Source organism: Capsicum annuum, chromosome 4 (genome assembly GCF_002878395.1).
Source record: "Capsicum annuum cultivar UCD-10X-F1 chromosome 4, UCD10Xv1.1, whole genome shotgun sequence".
Classification (NCBI taxonomy): Eukaryota; Viridiplantae; Streptophyta; class Magnoliopsida; order Solanales; family Solanaceae; genus Capsicum; species Capsicum annuum.
In genome coordinates, this window is record NC_061114.1 from 11,266,161 (window position 1) to 11,292,333 (window position 26,173).

A 26,173-nucleotide genomic window follows, 5' to 3' on the forward strand; every position below is an offset into this window, starting at 1 on the left:
CTTGGACATGCAATGTATCGGTCGTGGCCCATACATAATTCACACACTACTTGATAGATTTTCAAGAAACGGCCTAAGTAAAAGATACTGAATTCGTCTAAACTCATAAGTAGTACTCTAACTCCGCCCCCAAATCATACATGTTGTCACTGACAAGCTCAAACAAACATATTTAGTAACGTTGTATAAGTTATACAAAGTTTGATAGCTAGTTAGTATGTAAGTTATTCATCTATAAACTTAATACAATATTAGGTTTGTAATTAAGAAACTCACATAAATAATACATGTATAAATTATGAGGAAATTGGTATATTATTTTATACGGAAGTAGAAGGTGGAATAGCTCCCGCATAACTAATATCTTCATAATTCTAACCATATACCAAGCGAACGACCCCTTAAGGATCAGCAATGCGCCCATTGCTGATCCTTCAATAACAAAGTAAAAGCATGATAAATCTAGTGACTGGATTTCGTTAAGAGTATTCAAGACTGAATATATATATGCATATAATATTTCCTAGTGAAGGTGTTCAACTGACTACCCTTCAATCTATATGTGACTACCCTTCAATCTATATGCGACTTATCTCCGGATCCTTAATTCTGGCGACCGATTTTGAGAAATTCTCACCGAACACAACCTGTTTCCATTGAAATGGTCATTGGAAGTACCAAGTTTAGATCAGAGACAAAACTAAGATATGTCTGTACCGTTCTCCACGTTTACATATGCAAACGATTCATCATATCAACTGCATATCGACCAAAAAGGACGTCGAGGTCCTTAGCCAAGTTCGGTATCAGATATGCTGGTATAATGTCCCAGATCTTTAGTACTTGAATTTGTGTCGAGTTCTGCTGCAGAATATCTATGGTCCAAATCAATTTTAGGTGCTTGACATTGTAGACCTCCAACAATGCAGAAGAATTCCCACCCTTGTTGCTCATCATTCTGTTCTTTTCTTTCGCCAACTGCTTGATAGCTTCACCATTCTCCATATCCTTAATTCTGGCGATCGATTTTGAGAAATTCTCACAGAAAGCAACCTGTTAGGTTGTAACAACAAATAACCTTTCAAGGTCAAAGATACACTAAACTATCATTTTTTCCTGAGTTTCATCTCCCCCTTCGTATGAACGCACGCTCAATGCTGAGATAGCTGACACACGCCAATTGTCGAGTGGGGTCAACACTTGACCAGCATAACATCAAGGTGTGTTTTTAATACAAGGGGTAGGGGTGGGGTGATAGTTTAGGTAGGTATAAGGAACAATGGATAGTTCATGTATGAAACTTGGAAACAGTGTAAGTATAAACATTGAGCTTAAACCAAATGAAGTAAAACACCTTCCACTTAGCTGTTTTGAACAGAGGGGAGTCCGTTCGGAGTAATGTACCTATCTGTTTGAGCTCAATGGTAGCGCTCAGATTTGCCTGAATCGATCTCTTGTCATTAGTAACATCAAAGTAACAACCACGAGCCTTGGCGTCAATGACTATATTCGTCCAAATAGAACCACTATTAACCAAAGTAGTGGCATTTCCCAATATCCAAAGACAGTATCTAACATAACAAGCCAATCGAAAAAATTAACATGTCCATCAATTCAAATGATCCTTCATATTCAAGATCAGTACCTTGCTCGAGTCAGCGCTACATTGGCTCTCCGAATAGTAGAAAGAAAACCAATAGATCCACTCCCATTACACCGAACAGTGGATATAATTATCACATCCTCTTCACCGCCTTGAAAACCATCGACAGAGCTCACATTCACTGAAAAATAACTCCTAACATCCGTGCTATATCTCTTTCCAAGAGTTCGTTGAATAGCAAAAACTTGATATACAACCAACACGGACCTTTTGTTTTGAAGAGACAGATTCTGTACTTTACATAATAATATTAGGTTTGCCAGATTACCAAAACAAGATCCTACAAAATTCATTTTGTGCATATCAGCTACAAGGCGAACTTCTGCCATATTTCTCGTGCTTTGATGATCATCGAGCTCCTCTTTTCCCCTACTTACATTAATGAATGAATAGGAGCAGAAAATATCTCCTTTAAGAAATCTCTTCTCATATAATGCTGCTGTAACATTAGGACCATCCGTAATTTTCTTCTCATAGAACTGGCTATTTGGGAACAAACTTACTTTCGGATGCATCCGATATTGAACATTTAGAAGGTGCTTCTTGTGCCCTAGAATTACCAGCCTCTCGAATAAGCTCCTCCCGAACTCAGCCTTCTCGCAGATCAGTATAAAACAGACACAGACTGTAAATTCTAAAAGAGAAATGATGTAATTTAAACACACAAGCAGTAATAAGAAAATTTGAAAACCTTGCTTTGAACCATAGCAGGCAATTGTTTCTCATCTTCGATGAGTATAGCATGGCGGAGACCAGGGAGTTGTAACGGAATAGTGGATTCACATTCTTTCAGCTGAGCAGCTTCATCAATTACTACAATCTCCAGTAGAGTCATTCCCTTTATATACAATTTCGACGAGCTAAAAGCATTGCAGAAAAACAAGCGCGCATCTTTTAGACAAAAACTTCGAATTTGATAATCATATCTGAGATTGGGAGTAGAGAGACTCTCATTGAGAATACAGATAAGCAAAACGTCTCGCCTTATTCCTTGCCAAAATACCAAGCAGAACTTCTTTAAACCCCACACATGCAACCACAAAACCAAACAATGTTTCAAGAGTTTGAAACATCTTACAAAGTCTAACCATTTCCTTAGCTACTTCGAGCGTGTACAACCCCGTCAAACAATATGTCAAATGTCTTTGTATACATTTGAATCTCTTGATAACAATGTTTCAAATGTCTTGTATCCTTCGATGCTTTACTCTTGTTCTTTCTTGATACTATGCTTTTCTACTACTTCTTCTTCTCTTAAGTACTGTAGGTATTGCTTCATAGGAGCTTGAAGAAAGAGTACGAACACGAGTATTAAGTAATACATCAAACAAATCTTCATGATCATCAATCTCCATTCTTTTTGCATTACCAAATAAAATGATGTCCCATAAACCATATGTGTCGAATTCCAGACCATCTCGTACATGTTGTATCAGTGTCTTGGTAACTCCTAACACAGCTGTTTGTAGTAGCACAAGTCAAAGTTCTGCATCTCATCTTTAACAACACATAAAGTAAGGAGGCAACTGTTTTCAGTCGTGTATAAACAGACGTCCACGATATTTTGGACTTCCATTTTCCAACAGGGTGGGGATGCTTCTGGTGGGTGTGGAAACCGGAAGTCTCATGTTGTTCGTCAGCACTATGAGGTTTCCGAGAAGGGTTTTAATGGCGACCGGACTCCTCTTCTCTGGAAGTCTAATGGTTTGGGGGACGTCGATTCCCTGGATTTTCTGGCTTCCCTTTCCCTTCATCAAAAATTTACTCGCTGCCAACAAAAACATACTCTATTTACTAGTTTAAATCGATTCACCAAGCTAGTGAAAAGCCTTATTACGCAAAGAATCGGTATTTTCACGTAATTTTAGTCGTGTATAAACCGACATTCACGATGTTTTTGACTCCCATTTTCCAACATCTTGCTCGTTGGAACTTAGAAATACTGGCAGCCAGTGGCAGAATCAGAATTTTGACGTAATTTTAGTCATGTATAAACAGATGTTCACGATATTTTTGACTCCCATTTTCCAACATCTTGCTCGTTGGAATTTAGAAGTAGGGGTAGCCGATGAGGAATCTTGATTTTCACGTAAGTTTAGTCATGAATAAATAGACCCTACCCATTAGACGTAAGGTTATATAAAATAGTACTCAATGTACTAAGTCATTGTACGAATATTTTCTCCTAGTAAACCCACACGTTCATATTTTCATCTCCGACACCTTTATCTTTTGAACGTGAGAATTCTTGGTTGGCTAACACTCCTGCCCCATATAACATTACTGGTATAACCACCACTCTGTAGAATTTGTCTTTTAAGTTTAAGAGACACCTTTTTATCACGCAAGACTCCGGATGCAGCCACCATTTCATTCATCCGGCACCAATACAATATACAGTGAGTGACATCCTTATCAATCTCACAATTTCCTTGAATCATAGATCCAAGATACTTGAAACTATGTATCTTTGAAATGATTTGAGTATCAAGTTTTACTACCACATCACCCTCATGCTCACTTCACTGAACTGACACTCCAAATATTCTATCTTAGTCATGCTCAACCTAAACCTTTTACACTCTAGGGTCTGTCTTCAAACCTCCAACCGAGGGTGTTAAGTGGGTCGGGTCGGGTCAGGTCAACCCGAAACCGGCCCATTAAATTTAGTCGGGTTGTGGGCCGGGCTGGGTTCGGGTTATGGTTAAGTGGGCCGGGCCGGGGCCCAGTTCAATAGTAAAATTTTTAAAAATAACCCTAACCCAGCCCACTTAACCCAACCCGGTCAAACCCACCTAAACTCGGTTAAATATCCGGTCAAAAATAATTTTTTTTTTCAATATACACTATATATACCCACTTATATACATTTTAAATACGTTAAACAATATATATACACTATATATATAGTATATACTACATTAGAATTTAAAAAATATATATAAATATACACAATTACAAATATATACGTAACATTCAATATATACGACTATACGTACTACTTTAAATAAAACATATACTACAATATATATATATATAATTATATATATAGTTTTATACTAATTACTAATTTATAAAACATATACATATGTATATGTTAAATATACACGTCTATAGAAGATATACACACATGTATACGAGCCATTCAATATATATATACTACTTTAAAAAAAACATACATAACATAAAATATATATATATATATATATATATATATATATATATATATACAATTTATAAAACATATACACATGTATACATTAAATATACACATCTATAGAAGATATATACACAAATATACAAAACATATGCTACTTAATATAATAAATTAATAATACTTGATAGTAAATTAATAATTTATTAAAATTAACTTTTTTAATTTAAACTAGAAATTCAATTTAAATCATTAAATGAAAAAAATTACAAAGTAAGGACTAAGGAGTGAATGAATGTTAAATTATATTGATTGCGAAATGATCCAAAATTTATAATTTACATGAATGAAAAATCTACAAATTATGCATCATTTTTTCCAACTCATTCATTTTAATTTTAACGGGAACTTGCATAGGATAGTCAAAGTCAACGGGGGCAAAACCATGCATTAGACTTGATTCTGTTGAGTTCTCCCGTGAAGACATAATTTCTTCAAATTTCTGCTCGTCGTTCGGCTCCGGTTCCATTTCTTGATTTCTTATTTTCGCTCTAATCCAATCTCTGAGGCAAACTAGAGCATTCATTGCATTGCTTCTCAATGAGTGTCGGTTGTCTCCAAGTTGTTGACGTTCCTGACTAAAAGCGCTCTCTGATGCAACGGTTGACATTGGAATATTCAAGATGTCTCTAGCTAATCTTGAAAGCACAGGATATTGTATTTCATTACTCCTCCACCAATCCAACGTGTTGATACTTTATCTGCGATCCTCGGGCGGCAACCGAAGATAATATTTATGCTCTTCCCAATAAGTTGTAAGCTCTCTCATCAACATTGCTCCAACAAGGTAAATCATAAAAGGAATCAGAAAAACCACTATGTGCCGGCCTTTTAGAAGATGATGGCTCCTCGGGAGGATGAGAAATGACAGTTGGAGTGATATTTGTAGGTACGACTAAATCAACTAAATCAGCATAGTGATTATATAATTTTTCTATGTATTCATTCGCATCACCCATAGCCGTCCACAAATCAGGTTGTACTTGTTCAGAATCATTGTTAGTATTTATTTCTAAGTTAGCATAAATAAGAGTACTAAAGTGGCACATAGTATTATATTTCATGCACGGATTTAGCATAGCACCAATCAAGTAAATAGGGAGAATCGGGAAAAATATTTTTTAAATTTAGTAAACATGGCACCAACAGCTTCTTTATAACCTTCTTTATTTTTATATTCTTTGAGCAAACCAGAAATATCGGCTATATGTGCCAAAATATTACAAACAGTAGGATAATAAGAATCGAAAAATTCAACTGTAGCTATATAAAATTTTTCTAAAAACTTAACAAGATCATTAATTACAATCCAATTAGAATCATGTAGCATGCAATCAGTAAAATCAGCAAATGAACCACAATATTAGTTAAAAGCTAGTGTAATAGGAATTCTATATTTATAACAAGTTTTAAAAAAATCATACGTAGAATTCCATCTAATATCAATTTCCTCAGGCATTAATATCGGCGCAAGTCCATTTTCTTGACATTTAACTTTAAATTCTCTAATTCTTTTTCTTCGATTATTTCCTTGAATAAAACCAACAGCAAGACGGATTTTTTCAATATAAAGCTTAAAAGCCTCAAAACCATCTTTTACAATTAAATTATATATATGACATGCACACTTAATATGAAAAATTTCGAGTAACGGCGGAGATAGCTTGGATTTTAACTTTGTTATAGCAGTCTTGTTGTTAGAAGCATTATCAAAAGCAATACATAAGATTTTATTTTCGATACCATAAAATTCAGCAACTTTAACAACCGAATCAGCAATAAAATCTCCAGTATGTTTACGATCTTCATCATATAAAAAAGCAAGAATACGTTTTTGCATAAAAAAATTACTATCCATCCAGTGACAAGGAATAGTTAAATAATCATTTTTATTTACAGCACGACCAAGATCAGAATTTAGGGACAATCTACATTGAATATTTTTAACAATGTTGATAAATAAAATAATATTGTGAATGAAGTCTAAAAATATTAGACCGACAAGTACTTCTAGGAATACCAATAAACATAGGATTATAAATTGTTTGAATATAATGAATAAAGGCATCAGAAGAAGGAAAACTAAAAGAAAAACAACCCACAACTACCATTTTAGCTATTTCTTCCCGGTCTCTTAACTTATTATACTTCTTCATTACCCGACCGGTTGCTGGGTCCATTCTAGTTTGCGTTGGTCACTAACATCCCCACCACCTCATGCAATATTTAAATCTCTTTCGTGAGCATCACCTATATGTCTCATTAACGTACCTGTACCCCTTGTTTGCCTCCACTTTTATGCTTATATATTTGTTGACAAATATTGAATTGCACCTCAGTATCTGATATACGTTCAAAAAATTGTCATGCAATACTAGTTGTTTTACGAGCTCTTGGGGCACGGGGAGGACGGGGAGGGAGATTAACCGATTCAGATCTAACGTTAGCATTTCCTACTGCGGGTGTCTCACCAATATTTTCATCATCTTCGTCTAAATTAACCGCATCTACTTCATTTTCTTCTTCTATACTATAATTTTTCCGAGCTTCTACATAATCCATATCGTGAACACCTACACCTATTTCTTCCTCAAAAGGTGTACCAAGCGGTACCGGAGGCGAAGGTACACGGGTATATCTACTACTTGAAGTACCTCTACCACTAGTAATTCATTTTTTGCTACCACTATCACTTCCGGAACAAAATTTTTTAACATCTTTAGTGGTGAGGTTTCTTAATTTATCCATAATATAAATTAAACTAAAAAAATTCAAAACACAAATATAATAAAATGAAATATTCAACAATTAATACACTAATTAAAAATTAAATGTAAGAGATGGAACGATAATACCGAATTTTGAAAGTATCCGAAGATTGCGACTTTAGAAACTTCCACTCGTACTTTGTAATTGCAAAATTAAAAAATTAAAGTGAGCACTTTAGGAATTTAAATATATAGAAATATTTGAGAATCGAGAGAGAATGAGATTTGAGAGAATGAAAATTTGTGTGAAAAATGATTTGAGAATGTAGGGTATTTATAGAATTTTTTTTGGGATTAAAAAAATATTTAACATGAATTTTTTTTTTTTAATTAAAATATGCCATTTGAACCGTTTTAAGGGCCCAATTGGTAATATAGCTGTTGGGCCCAACGGTCCAATTTTGTACAAAATCTGATTTAAAAAAAAAAATTATATCTGGGCTAGGTTAATCGGTCCCAAACCAAAAAATAACCCAGCCCAGGACCCGGTACCCTACAAACCATGGGCTGACCGGGCCGGGTTTGCTTAGTGGGCCAGGCTGTGCCGAGTTGGCCGGGTCAACCCGACCCGTTTAACAGGCTTACCTCCTACTTAGCATTTCATTCCTCCATGAATCTCGTCAATCAAAACTACATCACCTTCAAACAACATACATCATGACACGTACCTCACCTTGAATTTACCGCAACAATATATCCATCATCAAGGCAAAAAAGAAAACAGACTTATGGTCGATCTCTGGTGCAAATAAAAACGGGTGTAGCGTTAATACATCCATCATCATGGCTACAAATTATCTCATTAAATATAAAATGAGAAGTTTAAAGATATTAACTGTGAAAATACACTTGTGCAATCAAATATTATATTTATAATACTGTAATAACGTTATGATAAATAAATAGGTCTTTGTTGTGAGTACAAAATTATATAAATCTACCTTAATAATCATTCCCTCTGTCCTAAATTACCACGGCTAATTTATCATTCCTATTAAATGATGTTTACATTTTAATTTGAAGAAAAAGTAATTAATGCAAATGGTAAAACATGGAAAAAAAATTTGTCTCTTCTTGATTAATGAAAAAAAACAAGTAAAATGAGAAATCAAATTAGAAAATTTGGGACAGGTAATTTGAGACGGAGGGAGTATATGAAATCCATTTACAATGTGGCTTTGACCCTAGATAATACTTCATTTTTACTTGTTTAGTATTGACTTAACATATCTCTTAAGGAGCAACAAAAAGAATGATAATTTTACTATAGCATTTTTTGAATGTAATAAATTTAATGTCTTGTGAAATAATTTCGATATGACTATAGTTAATAATAAGAATAAATTAGGAATTAGATGATAAATTATATCTTGGATTTTGATTTTAAAAAAAAAAAAAGAGAAAGAAACAAAAGAAATTAAAGATGATGAAAAAAAAAATTAAATCTCTTTAATTCCCAAGAAAGAATACTAAACAACTTTTTTGGTTTTTTGAAAAAAAAATACATGATGAATTCAATTTTTGGTGACAAAAAATAGTACTTTTTTCTGTTTTCAAAAAAGTAGACATATACTCAAGAACTCCTCCACCCAACACAAAGCAAAAAAACTCATAATATCATAAGAAGAAAGAAGAGGTACTTCCTTTGGTTCATTTTTACTTGTAATATTTTAATTTGTGAAAGTTAATTTGATTAAACTTCAAAATTAAATTGAAGGAGATAAATTTATCATTTTAGATTTTAAATTTAGATGTCTAGAAGTTATACGAAAAACACTATAGGTTGTAATTCTTATTACTATATTAATTAATATGATGAAATATATCTAAAAATGTTGATCAAAGTTCATGCAGATGATAGGTAAAAATGAACGGAGTAAACATTAATTTTTTTGATTTTATTTGTTCTTACATGCGTCGTCGAAAAATTAGATTATTTAGTTAAGTATGAATACTATATGTTGACCTCCCTTATTTTTTTACATATTTTGACACACCTTAGTAAAATTTTTGATTCCGCCACTGCTTGCATGTGTAAAAATTTGATGTTTGTTTTTAGTTTTGATGACTACTAGGAAAGATGGTAACTACTACAAATAAGAAAAAAGAGAAAACAACCTCCCAAGGGTTGATTGATATTGTGTTTTCTTGGTCTTTAGGAGATGTGTTGAACAAAGATCTTTATAAAGACAAGGTTTGAATCTTTCTTCTTCTTGTCCACATGCATGCATGCCTTTGTAATAGTTATGAGTATAGTGTTTTAAGTTATATTTAGTGAAAAAAGGGCAGTGCGATGCACTAAAGCTATCTCTATGCGCGGTGTTCGAAGAAGGGCCCCACCACAAGGGTGTATTGTACGCAGTCTTATCTTGCATTTCTCCCAGAGGCTGTTTTCAAGACTTGAACCCGTGACCTCCTGGTCACATGACAACAACTTTACCAATTAGTGACTGTTGAAAAAAATTTATACAATCAGATCACTTATATACAAATAGTGGAGCTTCACACTAGCTAATCATTCTATGTTACAATCTTGGAGTTTTGATAATCTAAAAACTATCCCACAAAGGACTTGATCAACGACTAAAGTTAGTGTCTATGGGACCTGGTTCCTTACGAAGTTGCCCTCTGAAGATGACAGTTGGGTACAGCTGGAAGCTGTACTTTTCTGCAGAAAGTTGGTAGGACTGCAGTAGAGGTATCCAACCTCGACCAATGGGAGAAGTTCTAGGTTTTGTTGTCTTTTATCAAAAGGACTACTCACACACAACAAAACCTAGTTTTTGCAAATCAAGATCTTTCTCAAAAATAAAAAGCCGTCTCATATGAACACTGCTCATACCTCAACAAGGGACCTGATCAAGTGCTCACTTAGTCTTGTTGTGTCTTGTGTCTTTTGTGTTCTACTCTCATATTGTAAATCTACTCTGAACTATAAAGGATAGTAGATTCGTGGCTTGTCTAAGTCTTAGCTTGAGTCGTATCAGTTAGAGTTTAATTGATCAAGTCACTTTGTGTTTGGTCAAGTCTTTCTTTCCACTTTGGGTGGTGGTTTTGTCCTGGGTAGAGTTACTTTGGACTTTTGAAAAGTGATTAGGGTTAGTCAGCGGAGGTGTAGTAGAGTTATTACATTCATCTTGTAGTAGAGTTATTACAAGATATTAGGATTAAGAGTTTAATCCTCGTGATTATTGGAGTCTGTAATCACTTTGTTGCTTGAAAATTTGTGAAGCGTTGGGAAATCTTATGAGACAGATCGTGATTTTTTTAGCAAAGAGGTTTCCATGTAAACATTGTGTGTCTTTACTCTCTTGCATTCTCTTTTCTTTTGTATTTACTTTATTGAATTTGTTGGTTAAGGGACCTGATCCCCTCGTGCTTGGTGGACTCACACATTTCATCACTGTATATAACTTAAATTCTTTTGAACATTTGCCTATGTGGGAAGGTTGAGTGCTTCCTTTTAGGTGTGAATTTGAACATAAACTTTTTGAGTTGACGTCATATAATTTGTATTCGTCTTTTTTTTTTTTTTTTTCCATATTTACCCAATTTTTGATTTAAAAATGTATCTGTATAACCGATTGACTAAGAGCCAAGTTTGCATACATCCATTTGATATCCGTATTTTTTTCTCATTAAACATAAGTTGGTTAGAATAGATATTCATATTGAAACATTTGTCTTCTCTTGTCCCTTTCCGAATTGCCAACTTGTATGGTACAACTTCTCTTATCCTAACAGTGCATCATATAATATATCAGAGGCTGTTTTCACGGCTTGAACCACGTGACAGCAATTTTACCAATTACTCCAAGGCTCCAATGAAGAATACACTTCGAATAATTGTTGTCTCCATTTTGTTCGGATAAAGGTGGCGTTTGAACCAGTTTGCATGCACCTGAACTATTTCATCGGTCACCTATCACTTCCTATCAGCACAAGCATTAATTCTATCTTTCTATGCACCAAGGTTTACATGGCATATAAGCATTAAGTAACATGTTGGATAGAACTCGATAGCTTTATCTCAAAACATGTATACTTAAACTAAATATATACATAACTGTTTTGTCAAAGCTCACAACGTGCAAACTCTGAATACGCCTATGAAGGATTATACAGATGAAAAGAAATCACCTAATAACGTGTTACGTTTGATGGGCATGCAGGTGGTTTCGGAAGCTATCTTTTTGGCATGAGTGAAGTTGTAGCTAAGCAATCAACAGAAGCAAATGCTGCAGATAATGTCAAGAACCCTTCTTTAGGATGGATGATAAGTTTACTTTTTGTTGTCAGCTTTCTTGGACTTTTTTCAGTGGTTCCCCTTCGTAAGGTACGTTCTTCAATCCATCGAAACATCTCATTTTGGTAAGCGTATTAAGGGGCGGAGCTAGAGTTGTAGTTACGGATTTAGCAGAACGAATGACACTTCTATAGGGCTCAAGTAGTTGGAATGAATCAGTTACTACTGATCAAAGTTATCAAAAGTTTTCGTATTGTCTTAGAGTGATGAAGTGATGGAGTGATGTGATGTGAGGGATAGAATTTTCATTGAGGGGGTTCAAAAGTGCACACACGAACTAGTTGAAGGGGATTCAACATCTACTATACTAACATAAAAAAGTAATTTTAATCATGTATAAATAGTGTAATTTTCCATTCGGATGAACCCCCCATTGTATGCTAGATCCATCCGTACGAGGGATTATCGCTTTTATGGTTGAAGCCATGCACTTCAAAGAAGTGTGAGTTTCAAACAATGACGTATAGTAAGCAAAAACATACGAAAAGACAAAGGGAATGAAATAGCCGTTGTAGATGCATCAAATGGACGTCAAGTGGAGAATATTATCCCTCAAGGACCAGAGCTTCTTGTGCAAGAACGAGTCTATCAAATATGGATTAATATCAATATCAGTATACATATTGATTAATACAATACTAAATTCATATATGATTGGTTGTTTCATTCTCTCCGTAAATTGTTCTAGCTTTTCACTTCAAGCCCCATGAACCTTTGTCATCTTTTTTGAGCTTTGAAGCACTGCGTTGATGAAATTATTCATATTTTGTTTATATGAGTTGCATTTTATGAAATAATGTTAGTACGTTTTCAGATTATGATCATAGACTTCAAACTGATTTATCCGAGTGGCACTGCAACTGCTCACTTGATCAATAGTTTCCACACGCCACAAGGAGCTAAGCTAGCCAAGTGAGTTTTATTAACCGTTTGTTTCTTATCAATGATAGTACTTACAGTAGTAATTGCTCATCCATGCAGGAAACAAGTAAAAGCTTTGAGAAAGTTTTTCGTTTTCAGCTTCTTATGGGGTTTCTTCCAGTGGTTTTTTTACAGCAAGTGATGGTTGTGGATCTGCGATGATCTTGCTATGCTTTAGTACTGCAGGGCCAGTGTTATCTTTCCATTCTCCTCGAAGAACATAAAGGCCACCCTCTTGTCTACCAATACCCTTCACCTTGCCACTAAAAAGGTCCTGAAAGATACAAAAATCATGATACAAGGAAACAAAACAAAGAGAGTTCCCTGGTTATCTTAGCAACAGACAGTAAGTTAAGTTTGAAGTCTGGGGCAAATAAAACATCCTTGATCACACCATCTGCAAACACGTAAGCCTCTCCAATATGAGAAATGTTTACTTCATCACCAGTAGGAAGGTGTAGTTTGTCCTTTTGACTTGATGCTAGGATTGTACTATTTCTAAACATGTGTTTGTGTGCAGCTACATGATGTGTAGCCCCTGAGTCACAATCCAATTGTCATAACAAGTTTTGGACAGAAAATAAGTGGTTATACCTGTCATATTGACTTGTTTCATGTCCTTGGTGTCCTTGTTCAGCATGCTCAAAATTTGAGAGTATTCTTCATCTGTGAATGTGTGAGCCTTTGCCAGTGGTGCAGGTCCTGATCATGATTTGAACCAGCAATATCAACTTGGCCTGCTACCACATTAGTTTTTTGAGAGGGCTTACCAGTTGTGTTATTGCCACCACCAAATGAAGAATAGCTGTTACCATTACTATATAACCTGGGATTAGCAGAAATATACCCTTGCTGTTTCCTTCTATTTTTCCAATCAGTAGGATAGCCAATCAGTTTATAACAACTCTCTTTGGTATGACCTGAGAGGTGAAAATAGTCACATTTTCTGCCTTTGTAGGTGGAACTTCCTTGTCCATGACCATAAGAAACATAATTTCGATTCACCTGCATGACTAGTGGTTCTTTTCTATTATGTATAGTGAGCATATAGGACTGCTGGATCTCATCCTCAACAAGCATGGCATAAGCTTGTTGATAGTAAGAGTCTCAATTGACACATATGATCTGAATATTCCTTAGACTTAGGGCAATCGCAGCTAGTATTAGGCACTAACACATTATATTCACTCCACAAACTTTTCAATTTGGTGAAATAAACTAAAATTGAATTAGTACCTTGAGACAACATATTGATTTCACGATGCAACTGGTAGATACGCATATGATTCACCTTGTCTAATCTCTCTTTAAAATCTTCCCAGACTGCACAAGCATTGGTAGCATAAACAATGCCAAATAGCAGTTTTCACTGACTGTGTTCATAATCCAGGATAAAACAATTGCATTAAATATCTCCCATTGCTCATGAAGTTCCTCCCTGTACGATTCCTTGCTGCAGGATCCAGTGACAAAACTAAATTTCCTCTTTCCTAAGAGTGCAATATGCATTAAACGACTCCACAAGTTGTAATTATCTGAACCAGTGAGTTTAATGGGAACTAGTACAACATTAGAGCTATCTGAAGTACCAATAAAAGTGGATCACTTTGATTAATCTTAGGATCCATGGCTAAATAGATCAAATCAACAATGGAGTTTAATTGAGAAAAAGAAGAAGCCAATAACAGATATCGCACAAATTTGGATTAGAATCGAGAAGAATGAGAACATAGATCACACGAATTCCTCAGAATTTGCAGGTAATAGAATGAGAAGTAAACTGAATCTTCTCAGTAATGAGCTCGTGGCTCTGATACCATGTGAAATTCTAGTACAGCAGCTCAACCATTCATGGTCAATGGAGGAAAATGTAAAAGAAGAGCTCAACTTTATTAATCCATCATCTTTACATTGTTGATTGTTGCTCTTATTTATAGACAGTTGTGAGCTGAGTGAGCTTCTCTCCAGCTCATTGACAGCTCAGCATAACCAACTAACAACCTAACCACTTGCCTAATAAACTCTGTAACTAACTCAATGTCAAGATATTGTTAGATAGTGTAGTGTATAAATGTCAAAGATATATCTACTCTTGACCTTTTGTGTCTAGCTTTGTGTATATATTGTTTATGTAATCTGTTATTTTAGAACATGAAGTGAAATACACTTACATCATTAACATGGTATCAAAGCCACTGCTAGCACTCCCATAATTTTCAACAACCAAAAAAAAAATCCAGCAAAAGCAGTCATCATCATCAACTGTTTCTTTATTTTTCTTATGAAGTTCTTGTTCAGTACAGATCTAAAACAGTTCCTACCATATCTGCAGTAATCAAGAAGAGCCTTGATCTTCTCTTTCCTCTGTTTCGAGTTCTATTAACCAACCCTTTTCTTGGTACTTCATTTAGCTGTCAAAGCCATAATGATAGAGAAAGGTGAATCTCTAGTAACTGATGTCTTGGAGAAAATTGAATCTTCAAGTGATGTCAAATCGATGTTTTCCTCTATTTCAAGTTCTCCTGTTATTACTAACATGAAATTAGAAGGTAGTAATAATTACACACCATGGTCTTCATCTGTTGAGACATTTTAGCTCGATTATCACGCATTGGCTTAGAAATAAATGATACCAATAACATCAAAACATATGTATTAGCTGTGAAAAATGCAAATCCACAGGAACAAAATGTCCAGCAAAGGGGGAACAGTAGAAACTCAAGACCCTATTGCAACTATTGCAACAAGCTAGGACATACTCGACAAACTTGTTGGAAATTGCATGGTCGACCACCACGTACTAACAATTATAGTACATCTCACGTGGTTCAGACCCGTAAAGACACAGATGATCAACTGTCCAATTCTATTACTTTGTCTGGAACAGATTTTAGTGATTACTTGCAGTATAAAGTAGCTACATGACGTTCAGTTGTATCTGATACCCCACAGACTGGTAATTCTTTTGCTTGTCTTACCAGGTCTTCACCTTCTTGCCAATGGATATTGGATTCTGGTGCATCTGATCATATCTCTGATAATCAGAATCTTTTCTCAAATCTCATTCATTCCACAACCTACACCGGAGTTACCCTTGCTAATGGATCACGAACTACAGTAAAAGGAATAGGGGACATGCAATTTCTTTCCTCTATTTCCTTAAACTCAGTTTTATTTGCTCCTGAATGTTCTTTTAATTTGATTTCTGTTAGCAAATTAACCAAACACTTGAATTGTGGTGTCAATTTTTTGGCTGACTCTGTTGTTGTACAGGACCGGAGAACGGGGAAGACGATTGGAACAGGATATGAGTCACAAGGACTGTATCACATGTCTAAATCACCACCACCAGTTAACTTCACTTCTGCTGCCTCAACTGATCTTCTCCACAACCGTTTTGGTCACCCGAGTCTCGCAAAACTTCAAAAATTAATTCCTAGTCTTTCTACTTTGTCTTCTCTTGAATGTGAGTCTTATCAACTTGGGAAACATAGCCGTACTTCATTTCTCAAAAGAGTCAATAAAAGGGCCACACATATGTTTGACATTGTTCATTCAGATATATGGGGTCCTAGTTGAGTTGTTTCAAGTTTAGGATTTCAGTATTTTGTTACCTTTATTGATGATTTTCTCGTTGAACATAGGTATTTTTAATGAAAAATCGTTTTGAAGTATTCTCTACTTTTCAAAAATTCTATGTTGAGATAAATAATCGATTTGGTGTTTCAATCAAGGTATTACATAGTGATAATGCCAAGGAGTACTTATCTTCTCCCTTTGCCAATTTTATGTCGTCTCAGGAAATCATTCATCAGACTTCTTGTGCATATACTCATCAACAAAATGGAGTCGCCGAACGTAAAAATAGGCATCTCATCAAGGCTGCTCGAACTTTACTTATACACCATCACGTTCCTATTCATTTTTGGGGGGATGTTGTTCTCACTGCTTGTTATTTGATAAATAGAATGCCCTCCTAGATTTATGGTCTTGACTATGATGACACATTCTCTCCAGTTGCCAAAATTGCATCTGTCCAACTGCTTATATCCTTAGCAGCAATGCATCATTGGCCGCTTTATCAACTAGACATTAAGAATGCGTTTTTGCATGGCGAACTTATTGAGGAGGTTTATATGGAGCAACCTCCTGGATCCATTGCTCAGGGGGAGTCATACTTAGTTTGTCATCTCAACCGCTCTTTATATGGCCTCAAGCAATCTCTGAGAGCATGGCTTGGCAGATCTAGTTCTGTTGTCCAACAATTTGAGATGTCTCAAAGTAAAGCAGATCACTCTGTATACTATCGACACAATGGTCCATCAAAGAATATTTTTCTAGTTGTTTATGTTGATGACATTATTCCAGAAGAAATTTCTCAGCTAAAGCAACATTTGTTCAGTCACTTTCAAACCAGAGATTTGGAGAAGTTAAAGTATTTTTTGGGAATTGAGGTAGTACAATCCAAAACAATATTGCTATTTCACAAAGAAAATATGCTTTGGATATATTAGAGGAGTCATGCATGTTAAATTGCAAATCAATTGACACTCCTATGGATCCAAACATCAAACTCGTCCCTGGACAGGGGAGCCATTGAAAGATCCTGGTAGATATAGAAAACTGGTTGGTAAATTGAACTATCTCACTATTACACTCCTAGATATTTCATTTGCGGTAAGCGTGGTTAGTCAGTTTCTCCAAGCTCCATGTAAAGATCATTGAGATGCAGTGATTCACATCCTCAGATACAGCAAAAAAACTCAAAGGCAATGGTTGTTATATGAAGACAAAGGTCACACAGACATTGTTGGATATTCTGATGCAGATTGGGCAAGTTCCCCATCTGATAAACGCTCCACTCTGGGTATTGTATCATGATTGGAGGCAATTTAATTTCCTGGAAAAGTAAGAAGCAAGACGTTGTTGCCAGATTTAGTACAGAAGTTGAATATCGAGCTATGACCCTTGCTATGTACGAGCTTATTTGGCTGAAACAACTTCTTCAAGAGTTAAAATGTGTTGAATTCCATCAGATGAAGCTTATATGTGACAATCAGGCTGCGCAACATATTGCCTCAAATCCAGTTTTCTATGAAAGAACAAAACATATAGAGGTGGATTATCATTTTATTAGGCAGAAGATTGAGTCCGGGTGCATTGCCACCGCTTCGTCGGTTCAAATGACCAATTGGCAGATATTCTTACTAAATCCCTTAGAGGAGCTCGGATTGAATACATTTGTGTCAAGCTTGGAGAATATGACATGTATGCTCCAGCTTGAGGGGGAGAGTGAAGATATTGTTAGATAGTTCAGTGTATAAATGTCAAAGATATATCTAGAAGTAGTATATGTCAAAGATATATCTAGAAGTAGTATCTCATACATAGTCAATTATTATAGGTAGAAGGCATGAACTTAGGGATCTGCGCTTGACCTTTTGTGTCTAGCTTTGTGTATATATTGTTGATGTAATCTGTCATTTTAAAACATGAAGTGAAATACACTTACATCATTAACACTCAACAAACCATCAACTAACCAATTAACTACCTATCCAATGGAATAGTAACTCTGTACATTTGCATACATAGATGCAGTGAATACAGTGATGCATATACATGTTGAAACACTACGAGAAAAAGTACGTTTGATTTTCTTGATAAGTTTGGACGATGCGTTTTCAATAACGTACAAAATGCAGTTAGCCTGAGTTTAACTAAACTTTTGGACTCTAATAGACGTCGAATTTGTACAGCTTCTGCAATATTCTCTAATGTTTTTGCATGTATATTGGGAAAGAAAGTGTTCTACTATGTTGCTCCGACTCTCCAAAAATGTTGTTACACTGATGTTGGATTCTCTAAAAATGCATTACTTGACGCATCCGTTGGCAGTTTTGGAGCGTCCGAGCAACATAACTGTAGCAACATAATTGTTGTTTACTCAATTCGATTTTATCATTGCTAATGTTTTCGACTTTTTTCTCCTATCAACCAGGTTTTACTTTGATTTCTCCACGACATATATTGAAGTTGGAATGATATGTCCATATCTAATCAACATATCGTTGCTCGTTGGAGGGATCCTTTCATGAGGTATAATGTGGCCTCTAATTCAAGACAGAAAAGGTCATTGGTACCCTGCTGATCAAAGTCCTAGCAGCCTTCACGGTATACAGGGTTACAGGGTACGTAACCAAAATGAGGCGATATTTTCATTTCTTTTGATAAAATTGAAACGAGGCTAATGGCTTTTCCATAATGATCTTCTATTGCAGGTCTTTATAGCAATAGCTATAATCCTTGGTGATGGTCTATACAACATCATCAAAGTACTCGGACGAACATTGTATGGTATATATTGCCAATTCCACGAGAAAAGAGCAGGGTCTGTCCTTCCTGTTGGTGTCCGTGCATCCCCCACAGACCCTTCGCTGTCTTATGATGATCAGATACGAACCAAACTTTTCTCAAGGATCAGATCCCTACATGGGTTGCAATAGTCGGTTATGTTACCATTGCTATCGTCTCTACTATAACACTACCACACATTTTCCATCAACTTAAGTGGTACTATAGTATCGTGATATACATTTTTGCACCGGTACTATCCTTCTGCAATGCTTACGGATATGGTCTCACTGACTGGTCATTGGCATCCACTTACGGAAAGCTAGCCATCTTCACAATCAGGGCATGGGCAGGAGCTGTTCATGGTGATGTTCTAGCAAGTTTAGCTACTTGTGGTGTCATGATGAACATAGTCTCAACTGCATCCGACCTAACGTAGGATTTCAAGATCGGTTACATGACGTTGGCTTCTCCTGGGTCCATGTTCATAAGCCAGATAATCGGAACTGCAATGGGCTGCGTGATTTCCCCTTGTGTATTTTGGCTATTCTACAAGGCCTTCTACGACTTAGGTGTTCCTGGTTCAGGATACCTTGCCCCTTATGCCCTAGTCTATCGTAATATGTCCATCTTAGGAGTCGAAGGCTTCTCAGCTCCACCGAAGAATTATCTCACCCTTTGCTACGGATTCTTCCTAGGAGCTATTGCAATCAACGCATTAAGGGATGTGATAGGAAAAGGCAAGTCGAAGTACATTCCTCTTCCGATGGCAATGGCTGTACCGTTCTATCTTGGATCCTACTTCACCATTGACATGTGCCTCGAGAGCTGATCTTGTTCATCTGGACAAAGGTAAACAAAGCCAAGGCCGATGCATTTGGACCAGCTGTAGCATCTGGGCTAATTTGTGGCGATGGAATATGGACCTTGCCTAGTTCAATACTAGCTTTATCAGGTGTAAATCCACCGATTTGCATGAAGTTTCAATCGAGGAAGAACATACAATATCAAAGTAGATAAGTTCATGAAGCCTTGAAGTCGTTTGCAGGTAGTTTTTATCGCGTTCTTATTGTTGTGTTCCCTCTGTATGCCGCGTTTTTCATGAAGATTGTTAGATGTCCATATTTGCTATGAACTTCCATAAAGATAGAAGTTAGTTTTACTTAGAGAGAATATGTTCATTTCCATATCAAGTTGTAAATGTGATATACTTGATATACACTCCACAAGTTTGTTGTACTTTGCCATTGCTCACATTTTCTGCTTTCAGCTTCAGCATTTAATATATGAGAAAATATCAACTTTTCATTCAGAACTTTTTTTTTTGGTAGAATAGTTAGATATATGTTTATTCTTGAGCTGAGGATCTATCGGAAACCTCTCTATCTCTTAGGTAGTGTATAGATTGCGTACAATGTACCCTCCTCAGACCCCATTTGTGCGATTACAATGGGTACGTTGTTGTTGTGGTTGTTATTCTAATTATAATGTTTGCCAAAAAATAGATTTGGCATACATAGAGGAACTAGCAGTATTCTTTGGCCTCGTTTGGTCATGAAAAAATCATAATTTTCCGGAATCGGAGTTGGAGTTGGAATTGAAGTTGGAGTTGGAGTTGTGTTTTATCATGAATATAAATTAAAGTTGTTTTTGAAATTTTGTGAGAGAACTATGAGTGGATAAAGTGAAACAATAAAACTTGTTTTCACTTTTTCAAATACAATTTCGTAATTGTATTTGAAATTTTTATGGTAAAACGCATATTATTTTTACTTTTTTCACTTAAATGAAATAATTTTTCGAAAAAATGTGAATAATTTCCATGGTCAAACGACTACTTTGTCCTTTGTATTTGATGTGTAATTTTCTGATAGCTCAATTACGTTTATACTATAAAAAGATAATTTTCTCGTTTAAATATTATACTCGGTATTTCAATCAATCACACTAATGTATCAAAAAACGTAACAAAAAATAACGTAAAGTTTAGTGATCATACGTGAAGTTAATCCTTGCATTCGGTCGTGTGTTCATTATATTTTTATTTTTAATCCAGGGTCGTATCTATAGCCAAGCTTTTGGTGCTCTGACACTCATTAAGTTCGACGCAAAATAGATATAATTATATAAAAATGTAGAAAATCTAGTATAAGATTTTAAAAAACACCTAGTAAACCAAAAAGATAGCTGAATACTTTAGTTTTTAAGCAGAACCTTAATCGTTTGGACGTTAATATGTGTGTTCAAACCTTTCATCCGCCTCGATTCCTAAATCCTAGGTACTCCACTGTTTGTAACTTATTAACGGCTTAAAATGTTAGCTGTGTACATAAATTTGTGTTAGGTTCAATTTTTTTACAGGAAAAACTACGCTCTATGTATGTTGGGAGAAAATATTGGGCATAATACATAAACATTCCCTTCTAACATGCCTTCAAATTACATCTATGACCTTCAATTTTGGTTACGCACAAGTAGACACTTAAACTTGTATAAAGTTGAACAAGTAGACACTGTAAGACCCCGCATAATCCTAAGCTTAACTCAGTCCGTTAATGCTAGAAAAGAGGTCCCAAACTTAGAAATTTCAGCTAAGTGTTTACACTTAGAATTTATTTTAGCCTTCATAAGTTGGTGATACTATTTTACGACCTTTATGACCCAAAAATATCGATCTTTGGATTGAATCATGATCAGGTATGTCAATAGGTCACTTCGGGTAGGGCTGTGCAAAAACCGAACCGATCGATAAACCGAACCGATAAAAATGTTATTGGATTATTGGTATTGGGTTATCGGGTTAACGATTTTTTATTGGTTTTATAAAAAATTTTATTGGGTAAACGGTTCGATATCGGTTTTAGCTTATTGGGTTATCGGTTAAACCGATAACCCAATAAGGATACACTAAGTTATTGTTCTATCTCTATTTATGTCATTTATTTAAATATCTCTCTCTTTATCTATCTATATATATTTATATATATGTGTGTGTATGTATATAAATTATATGCAATACTAATTCATAATTCAGTGATTGACAAAGTATTAACTTATTCCGGGCAACAAATACACAATATAAAGTTCGGCTATTATCGTAATAAAAAGCTTGAAGCATTTATAACTTCCAACAATTAGGACTCAATTTTTTTCCTAACATTCATTTCAAGTTTGAAGATTTTTGTAAACTAAAATGCACTGCGTAGGTTTTGGCGGTAATTAAGATTTCATTTGTTTATGTTAGTTGTTACTATTTCTATTTTATAAGTATTTTCTTATTGGTTAAACCGAAAACCGAACCGTTAAGGACCGAAAACCGATAAACCAAAATCGATAAGAAAATATCTTATTGGTTGGTTATTGGTTTTACATATTTAAAAATCAAAAACCAATAAACCGAACCAATAACACATAAAACAGAACCGACGCGACCGATGCACACCCCTAACTTCAGGTGAGTTTTGGATTTTTCGGACCTTGTTAAAGTCTAGTTTAGATGACCAAGGCAGTGGGTCGACGCAATCTCGACGCGTCGCATCGACCATCGCGTCGACAAATATTTTCCCCCAACTTTTAGTGCAATTTCAGTGAACCAACGTAAACTCGATACGGTGCGTTGGTCATCAACGCGATGCGTCGATCCGCGCGTCACTGGGCACAATTTTTGCTCATTAAGAGTCGCGACCAGAGGGATAATTAGGTCATTTTCCCACTTCTACTCAGCCTAAAAAATACGTAATTAAGCCATCCAAAAGGCAAAAACTCATTATTTCTCTCAAATTTACTCTAGAACAAAACCCTAGGGGTCTAATTTCTATTCAATTTTTAATGAATACACGATCAACCTTCACTAATTCAAGTACCAAGGTATGTGAAGTGTCAATCCAAGGATTTCCTTCCACCCTTGGAGTTCAAGAAATTCTTTTAAACTATAAGTTAATTGGTTTCATGAATTCCATGTTGGATTTGAGTGTATTTCATAATTATGATGTTAATTAGGTTCTAATCCCTGGGTTATTACAAGTTTCATGTGAAATTATTTAACATGGGTGTAGTATCATGTGAATTCATTTTAAAACCTTTGATTTGTAAATTGGGATTTGAAATTATGATGCCTACATGTTGTTTAGTATCATGTGCATAGATTATGTTCCCCAAGTGCTTGATAAATTGCTCATGTGAATTAAATAGGAGAAATCATGACATGCTAGCATATGTGCAAGCTTATATCTTACAAGTGCTTAATAAAATGTCTCTATGAATGAAATATGAACAAGTGAACATTGTTATGCTTTTCAAGTTTATGCTATGCTTTACTTTTCATGCTATCGAGTCATGGGGGTATTCAATACCCAAAAATCTAGTTGTTTACCTAGAGCTACAGTAGTGACAGAACAGTCTCAGTAGTGTCACGAATAGTAGTACTTAATAATCAGTCACAGTCTCAGTTCAGTATTCAGTTCAGAACTCAGTGAACTCAATCATTTAACAGAACTCAGTAGTATTCCGTCAGTCAGCGAAACCCAGTGAACTCAGTTCAGTTCATTTAGACAGCTCGATCATTAACAGTTCAGTCAAGCCCAGCATAGTCTAGAAATCAGTTCAGTATCTATTCAGTTGGGAGTAGAAATCAACACCGAGCAAACCCAGAGATGGGGGCATTCCTGACAACAGAGGGTTTGACCCCTAGAAGCAAGCCCTGCATTACAAAACTATGTAGACAACATAGGTTGAGATATCTTCCTGCCATACTAGGGTTGATACATCTCTTACGAGTTTTCCTACCAGCGAGAGTTGACGAAATGTCTTCCTGCCAGAGAGGGTTTACTCACAGCTTTGTCTTTACCCGTGGCACGGTACTAACACCCTTCCAAATGGAGTTATAAGTTGGACCCCAATCCTTTCAGAGAGGGTCATGTTGGTTAGATGATTACTTCCCACAGTTTTAGTTTCAGTCTCAGGATAAAATTTAGTTCAGTTCTATAGATTCAGGACTGTCACGCACCGTCACCCAACTCAGTATAGAACTTAATTCAGTTCTACCAAAATAGAACTGTAAAAAATAGTCACTAGCTATTAGTAATACAGTCATCAGTAAACTCAGATATTAGTTAATCAGTGTTTGAAATTTAGTATCTAGTGTTAACATGATCTCAGTTACAGTTTATGTATTTATGCATGTACTCTCATTCAATTATGTTTATGTTACTCAGTCAGTTATTGTTCATGCACATGAACTCATGCATATCAGCCCACCTCACTTAGCATACTAGTACATTCAAAATACTGATGCATGTCTTTTCTTTTGTGCTATGATGTCTTATATCATAGGTTCAGACGCATGGGCTCCTGACTGTACTTAGCAACCCAAACATTCAGCAACAGATTTAGTGGTGAATCCCCATTGTCCGAGGACAGAGATTTATTATATCAGTATTTCAGTAGCTCAGCATATTCAGTAGATAGAGTTAGTTGGGGACTTCTTCCATCAACTCCATATTTAGACAGTTCGAGGCTTTCAGACTAGAGCATTTAAGGCAGATGTATAGTTTTCAGTATTCATTTATCAGTATTCAGTATTTGTTTTCCAGTTGTGAACCTTATGGCGACTTCAGCCTAATTTTTTGCATTTGTTTCAGTAATATGATTACTATAGTATTATTATTCAGTGCTCACAATAGGTACCAATCATGGATTAGCTTGTGGTCCTTCGGGGTCGCTAGTACTGTGTAGCATCCGGGGTACAGACTCAGGGCATTACAAACTTGGTATCAGAGTCTAAGTTTCAACAGAGTCCTAGGGAGTTCGAAAACCGTATCAAGTAGAGTTTTGTGCATGGGTGTGTGGCACGCCACACTTATGGACAGGAGGCTATGAGATGTTTTAGGAAAAATTTCTATTTTTTCAGTATTCATGTCATGCGAGTGAGAATGAGCTCAAGTTAAACTCTCAATCTAATCTATTCTTCCTTCGATTTACAGAACATACCTCCTAAGAAGAACGAAAGAAAAATGGGAAATCAACCAGCATCTCAGCCTGTTCAGGCAGATCCTCTGGACGAGTATGTCTCTCATGCAGAATTCAGGGCTGTATTTACTACCCTAGCTAATTCAGTAGCAACCCAGAATGAATGCCCAGCTGTCATTCCGGCCAATCCAGTGGTCAATACTGCTGCAGCTAGGATTAGGGACTTCACCTGAATGAACCCTCTATTATTTATCCGGTCTAAGTCAGATGAGGAACCACAGGAATTCCTTGATCAGGTGTAAAAATTTACAGATATTATGGGGTGGACTATTAGATAGAGTGCTGAGTTGGATGCATATTAGTTACAGGATGTGGCTCACTCATGGTTTAAGCAGTGGAAAGAAGAGAGGGTCGTAGATGCATGGCCCATAAAATGGGAGGAGTTTTCTCCTACTAGAGTTGAGGGAAGCTAAGGTTTTGGAGTTCATTAATAAAGAAGAAGGGCAACATGACAGTACAAGAGTATTCTCTGAAGTTTACTTAGTTAGCCAGATATGCCCCTCACATGCTAGCAGATAGAATATATAAGATGAGTAAGTTTATGTCGGGTGTGTCTAATAGTGTGGTCAAAGAGTGTAGGACCGCAATGCTTATTAAAGAGATAGACATAGCCAGGCTCATGGTCTATGCTCAGCAAATAGAAGAGGCTAAGAATAAAGAGAATGAGAGGAAAAACAAGAGAGCTAAAATAGGTAGCTTTAACTTTGCACAACCTAAGTCAGAGAGTGGAAATCATTCTCAGTTCTTCCCGAAATCTTTAGTTCTAGCTCCATCCTCAGCCAGTGCCCCAGTGTCAAAATTCAGAGACGATAATAGAGATAGGGCATCAAGCCCTAAACCCCATGGTAGTGTTAGCAGTACCCGAACAAATCCTCTTTGTTAGAAATGTGGCAGAAACCATCAAGGTATCTGCAAAGCTG

At 35.8% G+C, this 26,173-nt stretch overlaps 1 protein-coding gene and 1 pseudogene across 1 annotated transcript; one reads left to right on the forward strand and one right to left on the reverse strand.

The window, feature by feature from the left end:
- Nucleotides 1–729: 729 nt before the first annotated feature.
- Nucleotides 730–4,032, reverse strand: LOC107869161 (probable helicase MAGATAMA 3). Its single transcript, XM_047411518.1, has 8 exons — nucleotides 3,948–4,032; nucleotides 3,216–3,431; nucleotides 2,993–3,122; nucleotides 2,356–2,589; nucleotides 1,938–2,269; nucleotides 1,646–1,898; nucleotides 1,355–1,571; nucleotides 730–1,053 (listed from the first exon to the last, which is right to left on the reverse strand). Exons 1-8 carry the CDS (start codon nucleotides 4,030–4,032, stop codon nucleotides 730–732), a joined length of 1,791 nt encoding a protein of 596 aa, XP_047267474.1.
- Nucleotides 4,033–11,788: 7,756 nt separating this feature from the next.
- LOC107869160 lies at nucleotides 11,789–20,523 on the forward strand (annotated as a pseudogene).
- Nucleotides 20,524–26,173: the final 5,650 nt, after the last annotated feature.

Coding starts and splice junctions, on each gene's coding strand:
- LOC107869161 (XM_047411518.1), bottom strand. CDS start 4,032: ATGGTGGCTGCATCCGGAGTCTTGCGTGATAAAAAGGTGTCTCTTAAA. Junction 2,590..2,992: donor ATTGATGATCATGAAGATTT/GTTTGATGTATT, acceptor TCCCAATCTCAG/ATATGATTATCAAATTCGAA. Junction 2,270..2,355: donor CCTGCTATGGTTCAAAGCAA/GGTTTTCAAATT, acceptor CTGTTTTATACT/GATCTGCGAGAAGGCTGAGT.